We start from the raw sequence: 20,410 nt of genomic DNA on the forward strand, positions 1-20,410 counted from the left end.
TTGCACCAGCCGCTGCAGCAGCAGCTGCGTTGGAGCAGCAGCTGCGTTGGAGCAGCAGCTGCGTTGGAGCAGCAGCTGCGTTGGAGCAGCAGCGGTTGCAGCTGCAGCGGCTGCGTTGGAGCAGCAGCGGCGGTTGCACCAGCAGCTGCAGCAGCGGTGTTGTAGCAGCGGTTGCAGCTGCAGCCTCGGAGGTCCCGAGCGGGTCGGGAGGGAGGCGGGGAGCAGGAGCGCGGCCGGCCCCTCCTTCCCCGCTGCGCCCTCCCCCTTCCCCGCCCCCGGGCCGCCGGCGATGAAGTAGCCGCCCAGCCCGGGGGGGGGGGGAGTGGGGGGGACGAGAGAGAGAGAGAGAGGGCAGGCTGGGGGGCGAAGGAAGATGGCAACGTCTCTGATGGGCGCCTGCCGCAGCCTGGCCCTCTCAACATGGCTGCTGTCCTTTTGTTTCGTGCACTTGCTGTGCCTGGACTTCACGGTGGCCGAGAAGGAGGAGTGGTACACGGCCTTCGTCAACATCACCTACGCCGACCCCGAGCTGCGCAGCGACAAGAGCGAGTGCGGCCGCTACGGCGAGCACTCGCCCAAGCAGGACGCCCGGGGGGTGGTGGCCATGGCCAGCGCCGCCCAGGACCGGCTGGCCTGCGACCCCGGCACCCGCTTCGCCGCCCCGCCCCACGCCAAGAGCTGGGTGGCCCTCATCCCCAAGGGCAACTGCACCTACCGGGACAAGATCCGGAACGCCTTCCTGCAGAACGCCTCGGCCGTCGTCATCTTCAACGTGGGCGCCGGCAGCAACGAGACCATCACCATGCCCCACGCCGGTGAGCCCTCTCGCCCTGCGCCCCCTCCTTGCGCCTGGCACCACCCCCGTGGGCGTGGGGTTTCTGGCCCCCGACGGAAGGCAGGGGGTGGAGGGGCTGGCCAGTGGGTGGGGTGGAGGTGGGTGGAGAGGCTGGCCAGTGGATGGGGTGGAGGGGGGTGGAGGGGCTTGCCAATGGATGGGGTGGAGGGGGGTGGAGGGCCTTGCCAATGGATGGGGTGGAGGGGGCTTGCCAGTGGTTGGGGGGAAGGTGGGTAGAGGGGCTTGCCAATGCATGGGGTGGAGGTGGGTAGAGGGGCTTGCCAGTGGTTGGGGTGGAGGCGGGTAGAGGGGCTGGCCAATGGATGGGGTGGAGGGGCTTGCCGGTGCTTGGGGGGAAGGTGGGTAGAGGGCCTTGCCAATGGATGGGGTGGAAGGGGCTTGCCAGTGGTTGGGGTGGAGGTGGGTAGAAGGGCTTGCCACTGGATGGGGTGGAGGTGGGCGGAAGGACTTGCTCAAAGATGGGGTGGAGGTGGGCAGAGGGTCTTGCCAGTGGATGGGGTGGAGGTAGGTAGAGAGGCGTGCCAGTGGATGGGGTGGAGTGGGTGGAGGGACTTGCCAATGGATGGGATGGAGGTGGGTAGAGGGTTTGCCAAAGGATGGAGAAGAGGCGAGTGAAGGAGCTTGCCAAAGGGATGAGGGTGGGGGGTGAATGGAGGGGCTTTCCGATGGATGGGGGCGAGGTGGTTGAAGAAGCCTGCCCAAGTATGGGAGAGGGGTGGTTGGAGGAACGTGCCAATGGATCGAGGGCGGGGGGATCGGCGAAGGGGCCTGCCAAAGCATGGCGGGGGAAGTGGGTGGAGGGGCTTGCCAAAGAATGGAGGGGGGTGGGTAGAGAGGTTTGCCAAAGGATGGAGGAGAGATGGGCGAAGGGGCTCGCCAAGGGATGGGAGGGAGGTGGGCCAAGGGATTTGCCAAGGGATGGGAGGGAGGGATGGAAGGGCTTGGCAAGGGATGGGAGAGGAGATGGGTGGAGGGGCTTTCAGCGAGGTGGGCCTGGGGCGTTTTGATCAGGGGGACAGGTGTAGCCCTGTGCGCCGCACACCTGGCCAGGGCGCATGTTTGTTCAAGTCTCATCCATTCAGTCCTCTTTATTGAGCGCTCCCTGGGTGCAGAGCACTGCCCTAAGCGCTTGGGAGAGCACAGTACAGTTTTTTATCCCGTCGTTTTGTCGAGCTCGCCCAAGCGCTTAGGACAGGGTTCTGCACCCAGGAGGCGTTCACTAACCCCCATCGATTGATTTCTCGCAGCGAATTCGCTCCTTCGTGGGAGGTGGACGGCTTGCGCCCCTGGGGCCCGGCGGGCTGGGAAGCACGTTGTTGTTTGTTTTTATTATTATTTACAAAGTTGTCACGAGGGCCATTACCACCTGTGGGGAGGTAGGACAGTTGGAACGGCAGAGAGCCGCAGCTGCTTGCAGTGGAGCACAATCACCCGAAAGTGAGAGATGGGAATGAGATCAAAAGTTATATATGTGTGTTTATATATATATATATATCTCCATACATTCAGATATATGAATATTTGGGGATGGGGAGAGGAAGAAAACATTGCAAAGAAATCCATCTTTTTTATTTGTGCAGCAGAATGGGGCTAAAAGGAAGGAATGTGGCTAGAAACCGAAAGATAAGCTAGCGTTTTCTGCAGATTCAGAGAGTTTTAGTTAGCTTGCGCTTTCATATCCTGGTCGTACGAACCCATGCTCGCACATGTCTCGTTCTTGCCCAGGGGACTGGGCTTTCAGACAGTTCCTCATTGTTAATCGGTGCCCCAACATAACACGCTCGAGAGTCAGGCAACTCTAAAGAGAAAGATGCTGCCTTTTTTTTTCCTTTTGTCATTGGAGTTCTGCCTGGGTTTAAAATAGAGATGTTTAGAAGAAGAATGTCATCGGCTACATTTTGGGGAGGAGGTGCCGTCTGCAGGGACAGATTTTCATTCCAAAAACCCAGCTCCTTCAAAGTAAAACCGTCACGTATCGGTGAAATCTGTAGTTGGTTTGGGTCCAGTCGTCATCCCCAGCTGGCGCTGTGCACAGTCAATCGAGAGACTTTACCATGAGCGGGTTCATAAATATGAAGTAGTTGGAAAGTTTTCAATTTCTTGAAGTACACTAGCCAGTAGCAAGCTATGGCGGTTGATAACGACAGGGGAAAGAATAAGCAGTAGAGGCTAACTACTGAAACTTGAAACTGCCTGGAAACAGTTTCTCATGATGAATTCTTTCACCTAAGGAAAAAGGATACTGCCTTGTGATGTCGATTTTTCTCCTGGAGAATACTGTATTTAAATTCATTATCCCCATAGAGCCCTGAAAATTCCAAAAGAAGAAGCTGCTCTGCTTCTTGAAACTTTTCTTCTACAGTTGATATTCTTTCAGTAGCATGCATTCGGTGTCATTTGAAGTCCTCTCGTCTTAATTAGCCAGCAGGCCAGGATGTTGTAATTGATACTTTTAACCGTAGGCCTGCCATCTAAAAATCAGCCTATATTTCCACACAAAGATGTCTCATTTGTTTCTGTCTAATACAATTTATCCAGACTGCCAACATGTTGGATCAATTAATGGCTCTGCCCGTTTTTAAAGAATGCAGTTAGTTCTTTTCCCACACAAATGATGTCTTACTGGGACAAAGTGGGAGTAAAAGATTTATTAACGGTGGGAAGGTTAAAGGCCAAAAGGAGCCTAGGAAAGTCTTTACAGTCATAATTGGTCTTTGTTTTTAGAAATGTGCTAATGCCCTGTTAATTACACAACCGGGCTTGATTATTGCTATTATCTGACATAGAGCTTGATTATTGCTATTATCTGACATAGAGCGTTCAGGAACTGACCTCGCTGCATTCATTTTCATTAGGGCTGTTTATGATGAGATGCACGGCAAGATAAAGGTGAGAGAGTGGCCGGATTTCAAGTTGGAGACATTAAGCATGAGGCATGCACTCCAGTTTCCCCTACCCTCTGCTCCTCTGGGTAGGTGGAACGTGGGCTTCTCACGTGTGCCCCATTTTTGATAGACCTTTCCAGGAATATGTGATGAGGCAGCGGCATAAGGAGCGATCCTATACACACAGAAAGTCACACAACCTTAGGGGTAATATTGTTGGCACCTCAGTCCATGCTGGAATGAAAGCTTCTTATTTCAGAGCCTCATAGGCTGTGACCGTCAGTCTAGCAATCCAAGTCTTGAAGCTAGAGTAAGACATTTGAAGACTTTCTGCTGACATTAAATCTTTAGATTTACTTCAAGAGGATGTGAATCTGTTGAACTTCTGCCAGAACATCCTTGTTTCAGGAAAGTACCAAAAGGCATTTACTCTGCTTTGGCTCATGTGCCAATTTGGGGCTCTTACATCCACTGCGAAGGCCACAGTGGCTATTAAGGTGGAGATTGCCTGCCGGTCTGAGGTGCTCTGGCCTTGCTACTGTCACTTGGACCTTGTGGGTTTTGTATGGAGAATTATGGTGTGCTTTTTGCAGTATTCTCACCTCACCCTCCCCATTCGCTTGTTGCACCCACTGCCCCAGCAGGGACAAATCTGGCAGGGATGAGAGATTGCATTTGTTGCCGAGCAAACCACCAATAGGACGATCAATTCTCCGGTGAGGATCTAGGTCCCAGAATCTTCGTGACTGAACAAGGCTCGCCCGGGCCGTCGTTCTCCATGGGAAACTCCACCAAACGCTTTCAAGACTAAAAATTTAAAAAAGAGATGGCTGAGGGAGCCCACTGTTTTTTTTAGGGTTCTAGTTGATACTGTTATGTTTTGATTTTCCCTGGACCACAATCTCTAGGGTGTCTCCTGGTGTTTTGGGGGAAAAAAAGAACCCAGTTTAAAATAACCAAAACAATTCAGTGTGTTTCCCATGTGTCCTTCAAGGTCTTCTGCTGACCTTCCTATCACTGGTATTTATCACACCATCTTCTGTTGTCTAGTGCTTTCTGATTCGATTTTTCTGCATCTGCAAAAGTGTTCTAAATATTTCTGCATCCTTTGCTCGTTTTTCATATCTCTATGTTATGAGTGCCCTATAATCAGGTAGGTTCATTGCCCCGGGAGAGCTTCCGGTACTGGCTCCTTCCAGAGGAGAGGACACAGGAGGCACTTGGGCTCTGTCCAGAATGGTGTGAAAGGAACAACTTATCTTTTTCCTGAGGAACCTCCGTTAGGTTTGTTCCTTATATCAGGTAGGCATCTATAGAGAGAAGATACAGCAGATCTCCTGAGTCCTCCCCCGGTGAATACCCTTTAGATGGGTATCAGGCAAATACGAGGTTGCCGAGGTCCAATTTTTCTCCTCGGTGACTTTTTTGCCCCTTTCTTGCATTACCAAATTTTCCTAGTGACTGAGGTGGGGTTCTAGTCTAATATGGGGAAACAGTAATGGTCCTCCTGGGCCCTAGAAATGATCCAACCTGTCAAGTTGGGTGGGATCTGCGGGGTCTTACCCAGGTGCTTGAAACACCAAGGAGGAGGCTCCCCAAAAAGCCACTGACTGGTACTTTGAAAACCCAGGAATGTCCTCTGCATGGCCTCCAGTGCCATAAGGTCCACCTCAAGGGACTCTCTTAAGCGGCCTCTGGGCTGTGAGGATTCATCAGTTTTCCTTAGATATCTCAGAATCAGTAGGTGAGATAACCCAGAGTCTTTGGCGGTTCCTTGCTCCTAGAAAAATTGGGGCTCTCACCAAAAATTAACTTTGCCTCATTCAGTCATGAAGATTCTGGGACTGAGAGCCTCACTGGAGAATTGATTGTCCTACTGGTGGTTTGCTTGGTAACAAATGCAATCTCTCACCCCTGTCAGATTCATCCCTGCTGGGGTAATGGGTCTGTGCTCTGCTTCTGAACTCAGAGTACAGCCCCACAGCACTTATGTATATATCTATAATTCCATTTCTTTTGTTGCTTGTTTACTTGATGTAAGCCCAGTATGGGCAGGGATTGCCTCTCTCTATTGCGGAATTGTACTTTCCAAGTGCTTAATACAGTGTTCTGCACACAATAAGTGCTCAGTAAATATAAGTAAATGAATGAAAGTAATGCCTCTTGAGACCAAACTAGGGTTATAAAATTTCTACAGCATTTGTCTTGGCATACTAGCTGTGAGACATTTTTTCTTTGGTGTGGGGGAAGTAGGATTTTAGATACTCCTCCTCTTCACTGAGAGTACTCTTTTTGGCTGACTTAACTAATTTTAATCTATTCATTAATTTCTTGAGCATGCTGTGAACACTACGGAAACCCGGGAGCATCTATATTGTTGAGGAGGGCTCAGTGTGAGGAAGGAGAACAGGTGTTTTATCTGCATTTTACATGAGGAAACTGAGGCACAGAGAAATTTAGTGACTTGCCTGAGGGCAGCCAGCAGGCAAAGTGGTGGAGTCAGAATAAGAACCCAGGCCTCCTAACTCCAGGCTTACGTTGTATCCACCGGGACTCCCTGCTTCTTCATGTGTTTGGGGGGCTTCTTATTAGGGCACATTAGACCCAAATGTAAAACCTTTCTCAACTTTTTTGCATTCACTTAGGTAGACAAAGCTGAAGTCTCTAAAATGGCGTGGCCCAGGACGTCATCACTCACTACCACAAGAAACCTACTCCATCCCTCTGACTGATGTCAAGCAGAGGCTACAGGTTCTCATCTTGTGAGAAGAATATCGAGAATCTTATTGAAAAATTTACTTGAAAGTGGGTGAAAACTGACAGTGTGGGTAAATGTATTTTCTGTATTTTGAGGAGCATTAGTATAAGTTGGTTTACACCCTGGAAGCCGTTGATTCTCCTCTCCTCACGCATCCCTGAAGCTCTCTTCTTTGCCCCAGCAGAGCGGCTCTCAGGGTGGGAAGGTCTCTTGGGGGAAGTAAAAGGACTTGGCTCTTTTACCACTTTGTCTAATCCTTTTAAAAGGTCAGATAAGGATACCGAAGACACTATTAATTATGCATCAGACCCTTGCCTTAGAGGCAGCAGTTCTAAAATGAAGATTTATTTTTTGTATTTCTAAAAATGAATGAAGGGCAGCTGTTAGTCAAGGAATTGTCCAGATTGCTGCAGGAAGTAAAACTTTCTGTTTATCCCCCAAAGAAGAACTTATATCTCTTATCCAAACAGACTTGCAGAGTCCTTCCTTATCCCTGAGCCTTAAATGATCTCCAGCTTTATGCTTATCTAATATGAATATCCAAAGATTTTCTTTTAAAATTGAATGAAAATGAAATTCAGATCCTATTCAGAGTATCGGAGGTCATGGGATTTTTAAGGCTAACGTAAAATCGAGAGAAAAAGGTAGTGATGTAGCAGTATACACTTCCCTTGTATTTTAAATTTTGAGAATTTACTATTTGACACTTTAATCTGGAGTGAAATTGGATGTGCTTGCCTGCCAAAATTTAATTGTTTTTCACTTGGAATAAACATTGGTTTCCTTTTTGATTACAGGAGGGGGGAAAAAAACACAAGATATTTGAGTTTCAAAAGTGTTAGTTGTTCCTAGGGACCAGATTCATTTTTAACAAGGATTATTTTGCTTGCTAATAATCCATAATAGAAAGTGGGAATTTTGAAGAAAATGGAAGCCACATCAGGTGTGAGCGTCCCAGTGAGCTTCCCAAAGTCCTTTCCGACCTTCCCAAATCTTTCCTATCTCCACCTTTCCTCTCCCTTTCCAGCTGTCTCTCAAGAGGAGATCTCCCACTTGCTTTCCCAGTCTACCCCTCTCCCTGGGCCTGGGACTCAATCACCTCTTGCTTTTTAAAAATACTTGCTTATTCCATTCTTTCCTCCCTTACTTCCATCTTTAACCTCTCTTTCTCTGATTACTCCTACCCTTCTATCTTCAAACCCGCTCAATCCTCCCCAGTATTAAAACACACACACACACACACAAAAAAAAAACCCCAAACAAAATACCCTTCTCTGGATTCTACTGCACCTTTGGGCTATTACCTCCTCCCCTTGCTCTCATTCCTGGAATGGAGTACATACAATGCTTTTCTCTTCAGAATCTCATCTTGAGTCCCCTTGTATCCCCTGATACTGCAGTCTCTAAGAGTACCAATCATCTCCTCCCAACCAAGTTTAATGGATTCTAGTCTGTCCTAGCTGCCTTTGAAAATATGAGCCACTCCCATCTCCTGGAAACACTCCCCAACCCTCATTTCTCTATTGCTGTTCTTTCCTGGCTGTCTTCCTACCTCTCGGGCTACCCCTTCTGAGTCTCATTTGCTCTCGTTTCGTACACTTCTCATCATCTAACAGTGAGCATCGATCGGTCAATGGTTTACTGAGTGTTTACTATGTGCAGAGCACTGTACTAAGCGCTTGGGGAGAGTACTATACAATAGAATTAGCAAGACACCCTCCCTGCCCAAAATGAGCTTATAGTTTAGAGGGGGAGATAGACGTTAATATGAATAAGTAATTTATCATGTATAATTGAAAGATACTTACATAAGTGCTGTGAGGTTGGGGGGTGGGGCGAATCTCAAATGTCCAAATGTCATCCCACAAGTATCCCCTATTCTCACTTCCTTGGGGGAGCACATCTGCTATCATGGCTTCATCTGCGACATTTGGATGACTCCCAATTTTACCTGGCTAGCCCCTCCTATTCACCTGCTCTGCTACCTTGTAAAACTTGCCTCTTGCCTTCAGGGTATCCCCGCTTAGACCTCCTGCTGATATCTTAGACTGAAAATAGCCCAAACTGAACTGCTAATCATCCCTCCTAAATTCAGTCCCCTGCTCACTTTTCCATCACAACCAACACCACCACCACCCTTCTAGTTTTAGCTAGCAGTCTACGACTTTGATGTCATCCTCAACATCTCCCTCCCTTTCGATGCGCAAATTTAACCTGCCACTATTTCCTACTGAATTTTCCTCCACACCGTTTCCCAGATCTGTCCCTTCCTCCGCAACTAAACAGCTAGTAACTCAAGTACAGGCTCCCGTCATATTCCGACCAGTCTACTGTGTCGGTCTCACTGCTTCCACCCGCTCCACCTCTCCATTCTATGGCTGAATTCCTTCCAAAATGTAATTTACCACCTATCTTTCCATTTCTCAAAAGCCTCCAAAGTTACCCATTCCTCCCTGCATTATGTAGAGCCACTATGACTATGGTTTTCAAAGAGTCTACCAATTTTTTCTCTCTTCTCACCCACTCCACCCTAATCCGTATTCTTTTCTCCTCCCAAGTCAATCTTCTTTACTATGCTTTTCTTTATAGAATTTCCCTCTTACATCCTTCCCCCTGCTTGGAACTCCTTCCTCCAGATTTGGTCAAGATTGTAGCATTGTTCTTTGTTCTGGTTCCAGTACTTGTAAATAATTTGTGTTTTTTTTTTACTTCCCCACTTGACTGTAAGGTCTCTGAGGGCAGGAGCCACATCTTCCACTGTTATTCTACTCTCCTAAGGTACAGCGCTCTGCATACAGTAGGCACTCAGTAAACGGCAGTGATTGAAGAATATTTCCAGTTCAGTGGAGTGGCAGTTTCTTCTATGTATAAAGATAGCTAAGGTCTTCTTTTCATGTTTGTGTTATCATTGTAGCAAATATGCTTCTTATAATATGTGCACATGTCAAAATATACAAATTTGTGTGATATTTTAAGTACTAGAAACTTGGGTAAGTATCTTCTCCCAAGCACCCTATATAAATAATTTCTGTAAAAAGCCAGTTATCTGTACTTTTTTTTTTATCTGAACTGAGCATTTATCTGAATGGATGTTAACAGAGGTCTAAAAAAATTTATAAACCAAACAAAATTTGGCATGTCAGTCCAAGATAGCCAAATTCCCTTTAGTTTGTCTAAACCAAACTTTTGATTAATCAGTCTAGCCTCAGTCACAAGTTAGTATGATACAGCTTTCTGTGAGAAGCAGTCTGGCCTAGTGGATAGAGCACGGGCCTGAGAGTCAAAAGGACTTGGGTTCTAATTCCGCCTCTGCCACTTGCCTGCTGTGTGACCTTGGGTGAGTCACTTCACTTCTCTGGGCCTCAGATCCCTCATCTGTAAAATGGGGATTGAGACTGGGAGTCCCATGTGGAACAGGGGCTGTGTCCAACCCGATTTGCTTGTATCCACCCCAGCGCCTAGTATAATGCCTTGCAGGTAGTAAGGGCTTAACAAATAACACAATTATTATTATTGGATACTTAAATTTCAAATAAAGAACTAGGCAAGAGGGGGAATACCCTAGCATAGAGGGATCCCTTGACCTTTGGTTCTTTAGAGACCAAAGACTTGAATTTAATGAGACCTAAAATTTTGCTCCATTTGTATAATTACTAACTCAGTATAATGGCACCGAGTTTTGCCAGAACAGGTGTTTTGACTGTCAGTTTTTGCTAGAATGAGATGGTAGAATTATAGAGCGTTCTGCTGACAACATGAACCTAAATGGAAATTGTGTGGCAGGTTTTGATCTAAGCGCTTAATTGGAATTGATGGTTTTTCATCTTAAGGCCCAAGATAAGATGCATTTGTCTTTAAAACACCCTTGGATTTAGCCATTAATAGGAACTGATTGAACCAAATTGAAGAATTTAATTTAATACTGAGCGAGTTTAAGTCAAAATGAATGGTCGTGTGGGTGTGCGAGGGGTATGTGCTACTACATGCATTTGCCGTGATACAAGGTTCCGCAGGAAGAACCGGGTGTAATTTCATGCTAAGACTCAGATTTCCAATTCCATGGTCATATGAGCGATAACTACATCCTTCAAGGAAGCCAGAAACTGTTTTAGCCTGAGTTTTTTCATTGCTTGCTAATGTGAGCATGCATGTGAGTTGTTTGGCTGTTTTCACAGAAGCTGTTGATGGCAACTCATCATCCAGGTAAAACTTTTATCCCCCATTTAGATAAGTACGTGGGAAGAACCAGATTGCTATTATCTGACTAACCTCTCATTTCCCCTCATTATTCACCCTCCTTTCTGTGTCATCTCTGCAATTGGATCTCTACTCCTTGAGCACTTTGATATCTCCCCACCCCCACTGTAGTTCTATACATATTCTTATACCCTGATGCTTCACCTATATGTAATTTATTGTCTAGGTGGTAAGATTGTAGGTTCTAGTTCGAAAGCTCCTTGAGGGTCAGAATCATGTCTACCAGCTCTTTTGTATTATACTCTCCCAGGTGCTTAGAACAGATTTCTGTGCACAGTAAGTGCTCAACAAATACTATTGATTGACTTATAATAATAATTATGATAGTTGTTAAGTGCTTACTCTGTTCCAGGCACCGTTCTAAGCATTCATGCATTCATTCAGTCGTATTTATTGAGCACTTACTCTGTGCTACCCAACAACGGGCTCACAGTCTAGAATGGGGGGAGACAGAAAACAAAACAAGTAGGCATCACTAGGGTGGATACAAGCTTATCGGGTTAGACACAGTCCCTGTCCTACGTGGGGCTCACAGCCTCAATTCCCATTTTACAGATGAGGGAACTGAGGCCCAGAGAAGTTAAGTGACTTGCCCAAGGACACACAGCAAACAAGTGGTTGTTATTATTAAGTGCCATCGAGTCGTTTCCGATTCATAGCAACTCCATGGATATACTTCCTCCAGAACGTCCTGTCCTCTGCCGTAATCCACAACCTTTCTAATGGTACTTCCGTTATTGTTGTTATGATATCTATCCATCTAGCTGCTGGTCTGCATCTTCCACATTTTCCCTGGGCTTTTCCTAGCATTAGTGTCTTCTCCAGAGAATTAGTCCTTCTGATTATGTGTCCAAAATATGCTAATCTAAGTCAGGTCATTTGGCCTTCCAAGGACCAGTTTGGTTTAATTTGCTCCAAAATCCATTTGTTTTTCGGGCAGTCCATGTATTCGCAAAATACTTTTCCAACACCACATTTCAAAAGAACTGATGTTATTTCTATCTTCTTTTTTAACTCTCCACCTTTCGGATCCGTAACATTGTCACTGGAAAAACTGTAGTGTTGACAATTTGTATTTTTGTGGCAATTGTTACATTAACACGTTTCTAAACAAGTGGTAGAGCAAGGATTAGAACCCATGACCTTCTGATTGATGTATCTGAAGGTATACTGACTTGGGTAGGAGCCTAGGGTGTTTCATGACACTGAGTTACCTTGGTGAGGAAGTCTAAAAGCCTAACTTTTCTGGAATTTAGCTTCCTCATCTCTAAGTGAACCTGTGAGTGCCCTCATGGCGATGTTGCCCGTATTAATTAGGTTATATTCATAAAGTCATTACATATTCATGAACTTGCTAAGTATACTTCTGACTTATTTTCTGTTTTGGAATGCAGTGATGATTGCATTCTAGCAGATCTGTTTTCTTTCCCCACATATAAAAAAATGAGTAGGGACCTAATGTATGTTGCTTCTGATCTGAGCATGTAATTTTGATTTGATGGTTTTCATCTTGAGGGCCTAAATAAGATGCATTTGCCTTACAAACACACATGGATTTGGACATTAATAGGGATTGATTCAATCAAATTTAAGGATTTAATGTAATACCCAATGCCTTTTAAGTCACTTCAAGAGGAAATCAAAATTATCTTGTTTGTAAATGGGAGAAACATCAAAGAGAAGGTTGCAAAAGCTTGGATGAGTACAGGAAAAAAAAAGATCTAGGGATCAGAGAGGCCCCCAGATACCAGTTCGGTACTGGTGCTTAATTGAAAAGCAAGCATGGAGTGGCACAGGAGGATTATGATGTAGAAACCATATGGTATTCTCACTATTTTATATTTGGCTCAAGTGAGGGAGATAACTTGTCTCCTTATCTAAATTTGGATGGTGGGATTTTGTGACATCACACCTGAACAGTGCCCTCGGTGTCCTCTCCCCTTCTGAAAGGAAATACAGCTGGGTGGAAGTAGCAATTCTGTCACCTTTGAAACTCTGCCCTTATCTCTTAGGGTGCACCCTTCAAGAGCAGATACTATCCCTGCCCTCAGGGAACTCACAGCATAAGGGGGGCAGGAAGCCAAACATACAATTCACATCAGTGTGTAGACTAAGCTCATTATGGGTAAGGCACCCCTATCTGCTCAATCTGCTGTATTGTAGTCTCCCAAGTGCTTAGTACATGCTCTGCACATAATAAATGCTTGATAAATAACATTGACTGATCAGTCTGCAAATATGAATACAATAATTCCAAGAGTATACTGAGGGGAAGGAATGGATCTGGTTTGTCCCTGTGAATTAGAAAGGGGGTAGAGTTAATCCAGAAAAACATCCCAGAGAAGAAGAAGGGCCTGGAGCCAACATAAAGATTTGGAAAATTCTGGTACAATGGACAGAAAAAGGGAGATTGGTACATGTATGGTGTCTTTGGGCATAGTCTCAAAGGTGGGGGAGAGAAAAGTAAGTGTTGGGAGCCTCAAAGGCAAGCGTGGGCAGATCCGAGGGTGTAAGCTGGGGTAGAATGTGAGATGAGAGCTGTTAGTGAGAGCCCCTTCACCAAGAGGTTGGAGCTGGTGGTGAGAAATTTGCATTGGATCTGAGAGACCAGTGTGAAACCACTTGTAAGGTTGTGAATTATGGAGTGGTATGGCTCAGTCAGAAGTGGGTGGGGCATTTTGGAGTGGCCAGAGTCTGGAGGCTGGGAAGCCTGCAAGAAGGAGAAATATTAGATTCCTGCACTGGCCACCTTCCTTTCTTAATCTTATGGCCACTCTCCCAGAACTTCACCCTTTCCCTCTCTTCCTCCCCACCCACGTCCCCCACGTGTGCCTGTGCCCCCCGCCCCCAACCGCCTTTCCCCACCCTGCCAAAGGCTAAAGGGGGAAAGAAGCAGCAAATGAGTAAAACCCATCATTTCTTACTCCAGGGCCAACTATTTCTCAGGGATCAACTGCTGCTGGTGGACTTCTGGGAGTAATGAGTTGGGAATAGGAATAGTTGAGAGGTATGGGCTCTGTCTGCATGCCTTTTCTAGACAGCAAGCTCCTTGTGGGTGGGGAACAGGTCTACCAACTCTGTTATGTTGTACTCCCCCAGCTACTTAGTACAGTGCTCTGCACGCGGTAAGCACCGATAAATACCATTGATTGATTGCATGGGCTGGGCCAACTGGTTACCAGGTCATCAGGTGAGCTGGACTAATGGGGATCGTTAAAAGCCATCTGGCACATTTCCTGATGTGGTTTCAGATGGTATTTAAACCCAGTACTCATAGAAGTGTCGGGTCATTTACTTGCTTCATTACATGTCTTCCGGAATTACTCTGGACCCGAAGGCTTCGTGCTCTGGGGCTTGAAATAGTCCCTACCCAGTATGGTAGTGCCTTTCTGGAACAAAGGTTACTTCATTGGGTTCCGACTGATAGAACTAAATGGCTCTCCTAACTCTCAATCTAGTCTATTTTTCTCCCTCTAATTTCCCCATGGCCACTTCTCCCTCCTGCTGTTTCAATGACCAGGCCTCAGAAGCCAACTCCCAAACCCTCTTCTAGGTAGTTAAAATCTTGGGCAGTTAGTGAATTTATGGAAAATGAACCACATTTTGAGCACAAAAGGGGAAAAGAAGCCAGTGAATACTGATTTTAAATTATAGTGCAGTTAATACTGCTCAGAATTTTGGCATTATGATTTTGACAAGGTGGCTTCTAATTATGGCAGTGGTTCATTAGTGTTTGTTTCCTTTACTGGTATTTTGGCATTAAAATGATATTTACTAGTTAAGATGATTATGATTTTGTAGCAAGCAGTCTGTCTCTATTGTGTTAACATGGTTACTGCTCACTGACTCTTGGAAATATATTATACAGTGAACCTCTATTGCAATTAATCACATATGCCATTGGAATATTTTTAGTAAGAAAGCAAAAAACAAGCTACCTAAAACTTAGCCTCGGATTTGGTGGGAGTTTTTTTGGTTGGGGTCAGGCAGCTAATTGAAAAGTGACATCCCATTCAAAGAGAACAAAAATAATAAAGTAGTCTATTAATTTGTATGCTGATTTGGCTCATGATATTTTCCTTAGTGGGCCATTGACCTTCTGGGATCGGGTTTCAGGCCACATAATCTCAAAACTTAGAGACTTGGAAGGCTGTCTTCTTTCTTATGAACTATCCTGCTTTAATAACGGTTGTAGTATTTAAGTGCTCACTATGTGCCAAACTAAGCACTGGGGTAGATATGAGATAATAATGTCAAACACAGTCCCTCTCCCACATTGGGCTCACAGTCTAAGTGGGCTGGAGACCAGGTATTGAATACCGATTTTACAGATGAGGAAACTGAGACAAGAGAAGTCAAGTGACTTGCTCAAGGTCGTACAGCAGGCAAGTGGCAGCACTGGGATTAGAAACCAGGTCCTCTGACTCCCACTAAGCCACACTGCTCAGCTTCTCAAGGTAAGGGGAAGGAGGGTATCCAAAGCCTTTAGGCAAATGGTCAGAGCTTTTCAGATAATGAGCCAAAACCTCCACTGCTAGACCGCTTTGATATGCATGTTGTAGGGGATGTTGCAGCAGGGCTTTGTGCAAGGATGGAGTTAGCCCAACATAGAGCCATTTCTGCTGGGAGAATTTGGTCGGGAAGGGGAGAAATTCTTTTCCCTACAGAAACCTACAGTGGAGGAGCTGAGGGAGCCCTCAAGATGGGAGAATCCCACTCACCTTCAAGTTATAGCACCTTAAAAGTGAAAACAGTGATGAAAGTTAAGGCTTGGGTTGAACTCTTCCTTCCTTCTCCCCCTTTCACTCTTTGCTGGTTCCTATAATTGTTTCATGGCCTTTTGAGAAAATCGAGCCCTTCTTATAATAGGTGTCTGGAAACAGTCTCTTTCCCAGAAAGGTTGAGCAAAAATACAAAGTTTTCCACTATTCCTAAGGTTACAGAATTATGTGGTTGTGCATGTGAAATTATATTCCTTACTGACAAGATTTAGTGAGTGCAAAGTTTATATTTTGGCTCCTTTTCAGGATGTTACTTAAGTTAGGTTTTGGAAAGTGTTTATTTTAGGTAGTTCCTGGAGGAAACTGTGGGTCAGAAACATTAGAAAGACCTAGATAGTCTGATTATTTCTTTGAAAGTTTTATTTGCAGGTTCATAGAGTGATGTCTTCGGAATATTCTGTTTCTTAGTTGACCTTTCAAACTAAAATAAGAGGAATTATTCATCCTTCATTAGAGGAACAGGATGGCCTAGTGGAAGGAGCACAGGCCTGGGAGCCAGAGGACCTGGGTTCTAACTTCAGTTCCATCATGGACCTGCTATGTGACCTTGGACAAGTCAGTTAACTTCTCTGTGCCTCAGTTCCCTCATCTGCAAAATGGGGATTCAAAAACTGTTCTCCCTCGTACTTAAACTGTGAGCCTCATGTGGGACTTGATTATTAGAGAAGCAGCATGGCGTAGTGGAAGGAGTACGGGCCTGGGAGTCAGAAGGTCATGGGTTCTAATCCTGGCTTTGCTACTTGTCTGCTGTGTCACCTCGGGCAAGTCACTTCACTTCTCTGAACCTCCGTTATCTCATCTGTAAAATGGGGATTGAGACTATGAGCCCCATGTGGGACAGGGACTGTGTCCAACCTGATTTGCTTGTGTCCACCCCAGCGCATAGTACAGTGCTTGGCACATAGTAAGCACTTAACCACCACCACACTTCTCTCCCTAAGGTGGAGGAGAAAATTAGTTTAAAGAAATGGATTAACATTTAGGATGGGGTCAGCAACCATAACCATGGAGAAGCTCAGAACGCCTAGTGGTTTGGTTGGCCGCCTGTTGCATGTTGTCACCGCATTCTATCTGTTAACCTCCCAAAGGATATGCTGGCTTTCTTGATTAGATTTTTCCACTTCCTTTTCTATTGTTGCATCACTGGACAGTCTGCTGCTAAGTAACAGAATTCTATATTCAGCATCGAGAGAAGCAACATCAAAACCAACTAAATTATGGAACTACCCCCATATTTATTTTTCCATCACTGAAGACAGCACCACCATCCGGCTTGTAACCATGGCGTTATCCATGACTCATCTCTCTTATTCAGCCAGTGTATTCAATCTATCACTAAATCCTGTCCATTCAACCTTCACAATATCACTAAAATCCACCCTTTCCTCTCCATTCAAACTTCTGCCATGTTAATCCAAGCATTTATCCTATCCCTCCTTACTGACCTCCCTGCCTCCTTTCTCTTCCCCATTTCAGTCTATAATTCACTCCACTGTCTGGATTATTTTTCTGCAGAAACATTCAGTCCATGTCTCCTCGCTCCTCAAGAACCTCCAGTGGTTGCCCATTCACCTCAGCATCAAACAGAAAGTCCTTACCTAAGTAGGAGGGAGTAGGGTTTAATACCCATTTTACATTTCAGGAAACTGAGGCATAGAGAAGTTAAGCTACTTGCCCAGGGTCACACGGCAGGCAGGCAGTTGACAGAGTCAGGACTAGAACCCAGGTCTTCTGACTTCCAAGCCTGTGCTCTTTCCCCTAGGCCACGCTGCTCATAGGGGATGCTTCAGCAGCAGCCGGCCAAGAGTGAACCAGGAAGTACTTCCCCTGGCTCTCATCATCCCAACTGGCTCTTCATCTCCTCATATGCTTAGATTGTGAGCCTTATAGGGCAGGAACTGTGTCCAACTTGATGATCTTGTATCTAACTCCGGTATTTAGCACATGGTAAGCACGTAACAGATACCAAAATTATTATTACCTGGCGAGTTTCACCTCTTCTTTCTGCACTACCTGTGGGAGCAATAATGGCGCATTACCAAAAAAAGCCCCGTGTAGAAAGCATTTTAAAATTCTTTTGGGTCTGGGCATACTCTAGAGCAAAATGGAATACTTTTAGGTAAAATGATTTCTGCAAAGCTCTTCTTTGGTTGAGCCTGTTAAAGCAATATAGCTGCCATTAGCATCAATCAAAAACACTTCACATTGTGGCTTCATCTATTCGCCACTGATTTTTATTAACATCTTCAGATGGTTGAAAAGTACATTTTTAAATGTTTGCCACTCCCCCCACCCCCCAGTTTCTCAGCGTGCCAAAAATTCTGCCTAGCCTATATGTTGAGGTTCTTCGGAAGTTGTATTTATTGTTTCAGGTCAGCAAGGTTTCATTCAGTTTCCCCTTCTTCGAGTAAACTATAATCAAATTCGCAAGTAATGCTCCTGAGAGTGAAATTCTACCCATATGTGGGAACGTGACTAAGAAGTCTCTTCATCACTTGTACTCAAAGATAGTTCTTCGTTGTGAGATGAGACAAGTTGCTTTTTAGGGCACCATTGCTAGCTATTTCCCTGTTTAGGATGAGCAATGCACTCTTAAGTAAGACTGCTCCTTCCTTCAGGACCTGCCAGATAATTGTTGCTGTTCTGCAGCACTCAAGTAGTCAATAGCCCATATGTCTGACTTACATAGGATTTTGGGCCTGGGAGTCAGGAGTCCTGGGTTCTAATGCCAACTCTGACACCCACCTGTCTTACGACCATGAACAAGTCACTTAATTTCTGTGCTTCACTTTTCTCATCTCTAAATTGGGAACAAAGTACCCTTAGGTCTTGAGTCCGATGCATGACTCTATCCACTATGCCATATTGCATCCCACTAGTGGGCCTGAAAGTGTGACCCCAATGCCCACAGTTGTCTAATTTGTAAACAGGGTAGCTGAATGCTGTGGTACAATGGGACAAAAGGATGTTGAACCCTGTAGTTAAAATTAATATTCAGATTTCTGAAGACTAATGTCCTGGAAGTCCAAAGCCTTGGGTGAATATTTAAACTGGGCCAAGTCAGCATCAGAACCCTGTCCCTTGAATGTCCCCATGTCTAATTCAAACTTATTTAATGAACTTGGCTCATTTCCTCGACTTAGGTCCACAATAATGGAATTTTCTATAACAGTGATGCAGCTAATCAATCTTAGAACCATGTCCTCTTCTAGCTTTTGCACATAATTGTTATTCTGATCGATAGCTGAGTAATTATAAAGAAAGCCCATTATCCAAGGGCTAGCTATTTAACAGGCTTCCCTTATCGGTGGAAACATATTCTGTTACGCTCAGCTGTCTTGGAGGTCTCTAGCAGTGCCTGAGATTTATCTGACTCGCTTTATTGCACCAAATTCTCCTTCTCATAATTCCTTGGAAATGCCAGCGGTTAGTGAGAGGGTGAGAATCTTGCCTGTAGTCTTTAACATCTCTATTCAAAATGCCTCCTGCATTAGCCAGAAAATTGATAGCCGACCTCCCAGTTTTTGCCCCCTTATTCCATCAATAAACTCCCTTTCCCCATCGATTTGCAGTCTGTTTCAGAAGCTTAACTTCTGGTCGAGTAACACCTATCCTTGAAAGCATGACTGCCTAATACAGTGGGCTTCTGGCTTATGATCGAATCATTTATAAAGCGTGCACTTAGCCTCCTCCCTTTGGAGTTATAGGTTTTCTAACCATTTACTGTTCCCATTAGTTGGTCATTTAAAAGCCCTCTAGTAACCAGGGCTTCATCTTCTTTCCTTTCCTCTTCCCCATCTCTCCCTCCCTCCTCCAATCTCTCTTGCCTTAATGATTTCTTTTACTATCCTTATCCAACTGAGCAATAGCAATTAGAGGTATTTATTTCTCCCAGTGGATATGTCTTCATACAATTTGCAAAGCTAGCCAAACGTTTATCTGCTGTAAAGGTGATTCATACTTTGCTGTGGTATTTAAGTTACAATGCTTATTACAAGGTGAGCATTAGTCTGTAAGATTAGCACTAGCCAGTAGAGAAGCAGCGTGGCCTAGTGGATGGAGTGCAGGCCTAGGAGTCAGAGGGACTTGGGATCGAATCTTAGCTCCACCACTTGTCTGCTGTGTGACATTGGGTAGGTCACTTAACTTCTCTGGGCCTCGGTTCCCTCATCTGTAAAATGAGGATTAAGACTGTGAGGCCCATGTGGGACATGGACTGTGTCCAACCAGATTAGCTTGCATCTACCCCAGCACTTAGTACAGAGCCTGTCACAGAGTAAGTGCTTAACAAATACCATAAAACAATAAAAAATCTCCTCCTCTAGACTGAAACTCCTTGTGGGCAGGGAACGTGCTGCCCACTCTGTTGTACTGTACTCTCCCAAGAACTTAGTACACTGCTTGGCACATAATAAGCGTTCACTAAATACCATTGATTGATCAAATACATCACTCAAGGGGCCTGTAGTCAGAGGACCTGCCTGCTCTGCGATCTTGGGCAAGTCACTTAACTTCTCTGGGCCTCAGTTTCTTCTGTAAAGTGGGGATTCGATTCCCATTCTTCCTCTTACATAGACTGTGAGCCCCATGAGGGATAGAGACTGTGATTAGCTTGTACTCCTCCCCAGCACTTAATACAGTGCCTGGTACATAGTAAGCACTTAACAAATACCACAGTTATTAGACAAGATCCCTGTTCCTCAAGGGGCTTGTAAGCTACTTTGGGGAGGACAGGCATACAGAAAGGAGAATAAATTATGGACAGTAAGTTTCAGACAATGGGAATCTTTTAAAAATCAAGGAATAAGACACTAAGGCAAAGACAGGAATATGGGTGTTCCACCTCACCAGAGGCCATAGTCTTGAGCAGCCT

General features: G+C 45.3%; 1 protein-coding gene across 9 annotated transcripts in view; it reads left to right on the plus strand.

Annotated features, from left to right (window-relative positions):
* Nucleotides 1–318: 318 nt before the first annotated feature.
* Nucleotides 319–20,410, plus strand: part of RNF150 (ring finger protein 150) — a 176,931-nt gene continuing 156,839 nt past the window's right edge. For all 9 annotated transcript variants that reach the window (XR_003763285.2, XR_005660604.1, XR_005660605.1 and 6 more), the window contains exon 1: nucleotides 319–815. Coding sequence is in view for 1 of the 9 variants with exons in the window: in XM_039913674.1 (XP_039769608.1) it covers nucleotides 374–815 (442 nt within the window). In the remaining 8 variants the exon portion in view is untranslated. The remainder of the gene's footprint in view (nucleotides 816–20,410) is intronic.

Source organism: Ornithorhynchus anatinus, chromosome 12, assembly GCF_004115215.2.
Source record: "Ornithorhynchus anatinus isolate Pmale09 chromosome 12, mOrnAna1.pri.v4, whole genome shotgun sequence".
Taxonomy (NCBI): Eukaryota; Metazoa; Chordata; class Mammalia; order Monotremata; family Ornithorhynchidae; genus Ornithorhynchus; species Ornithorhynchus anatinus.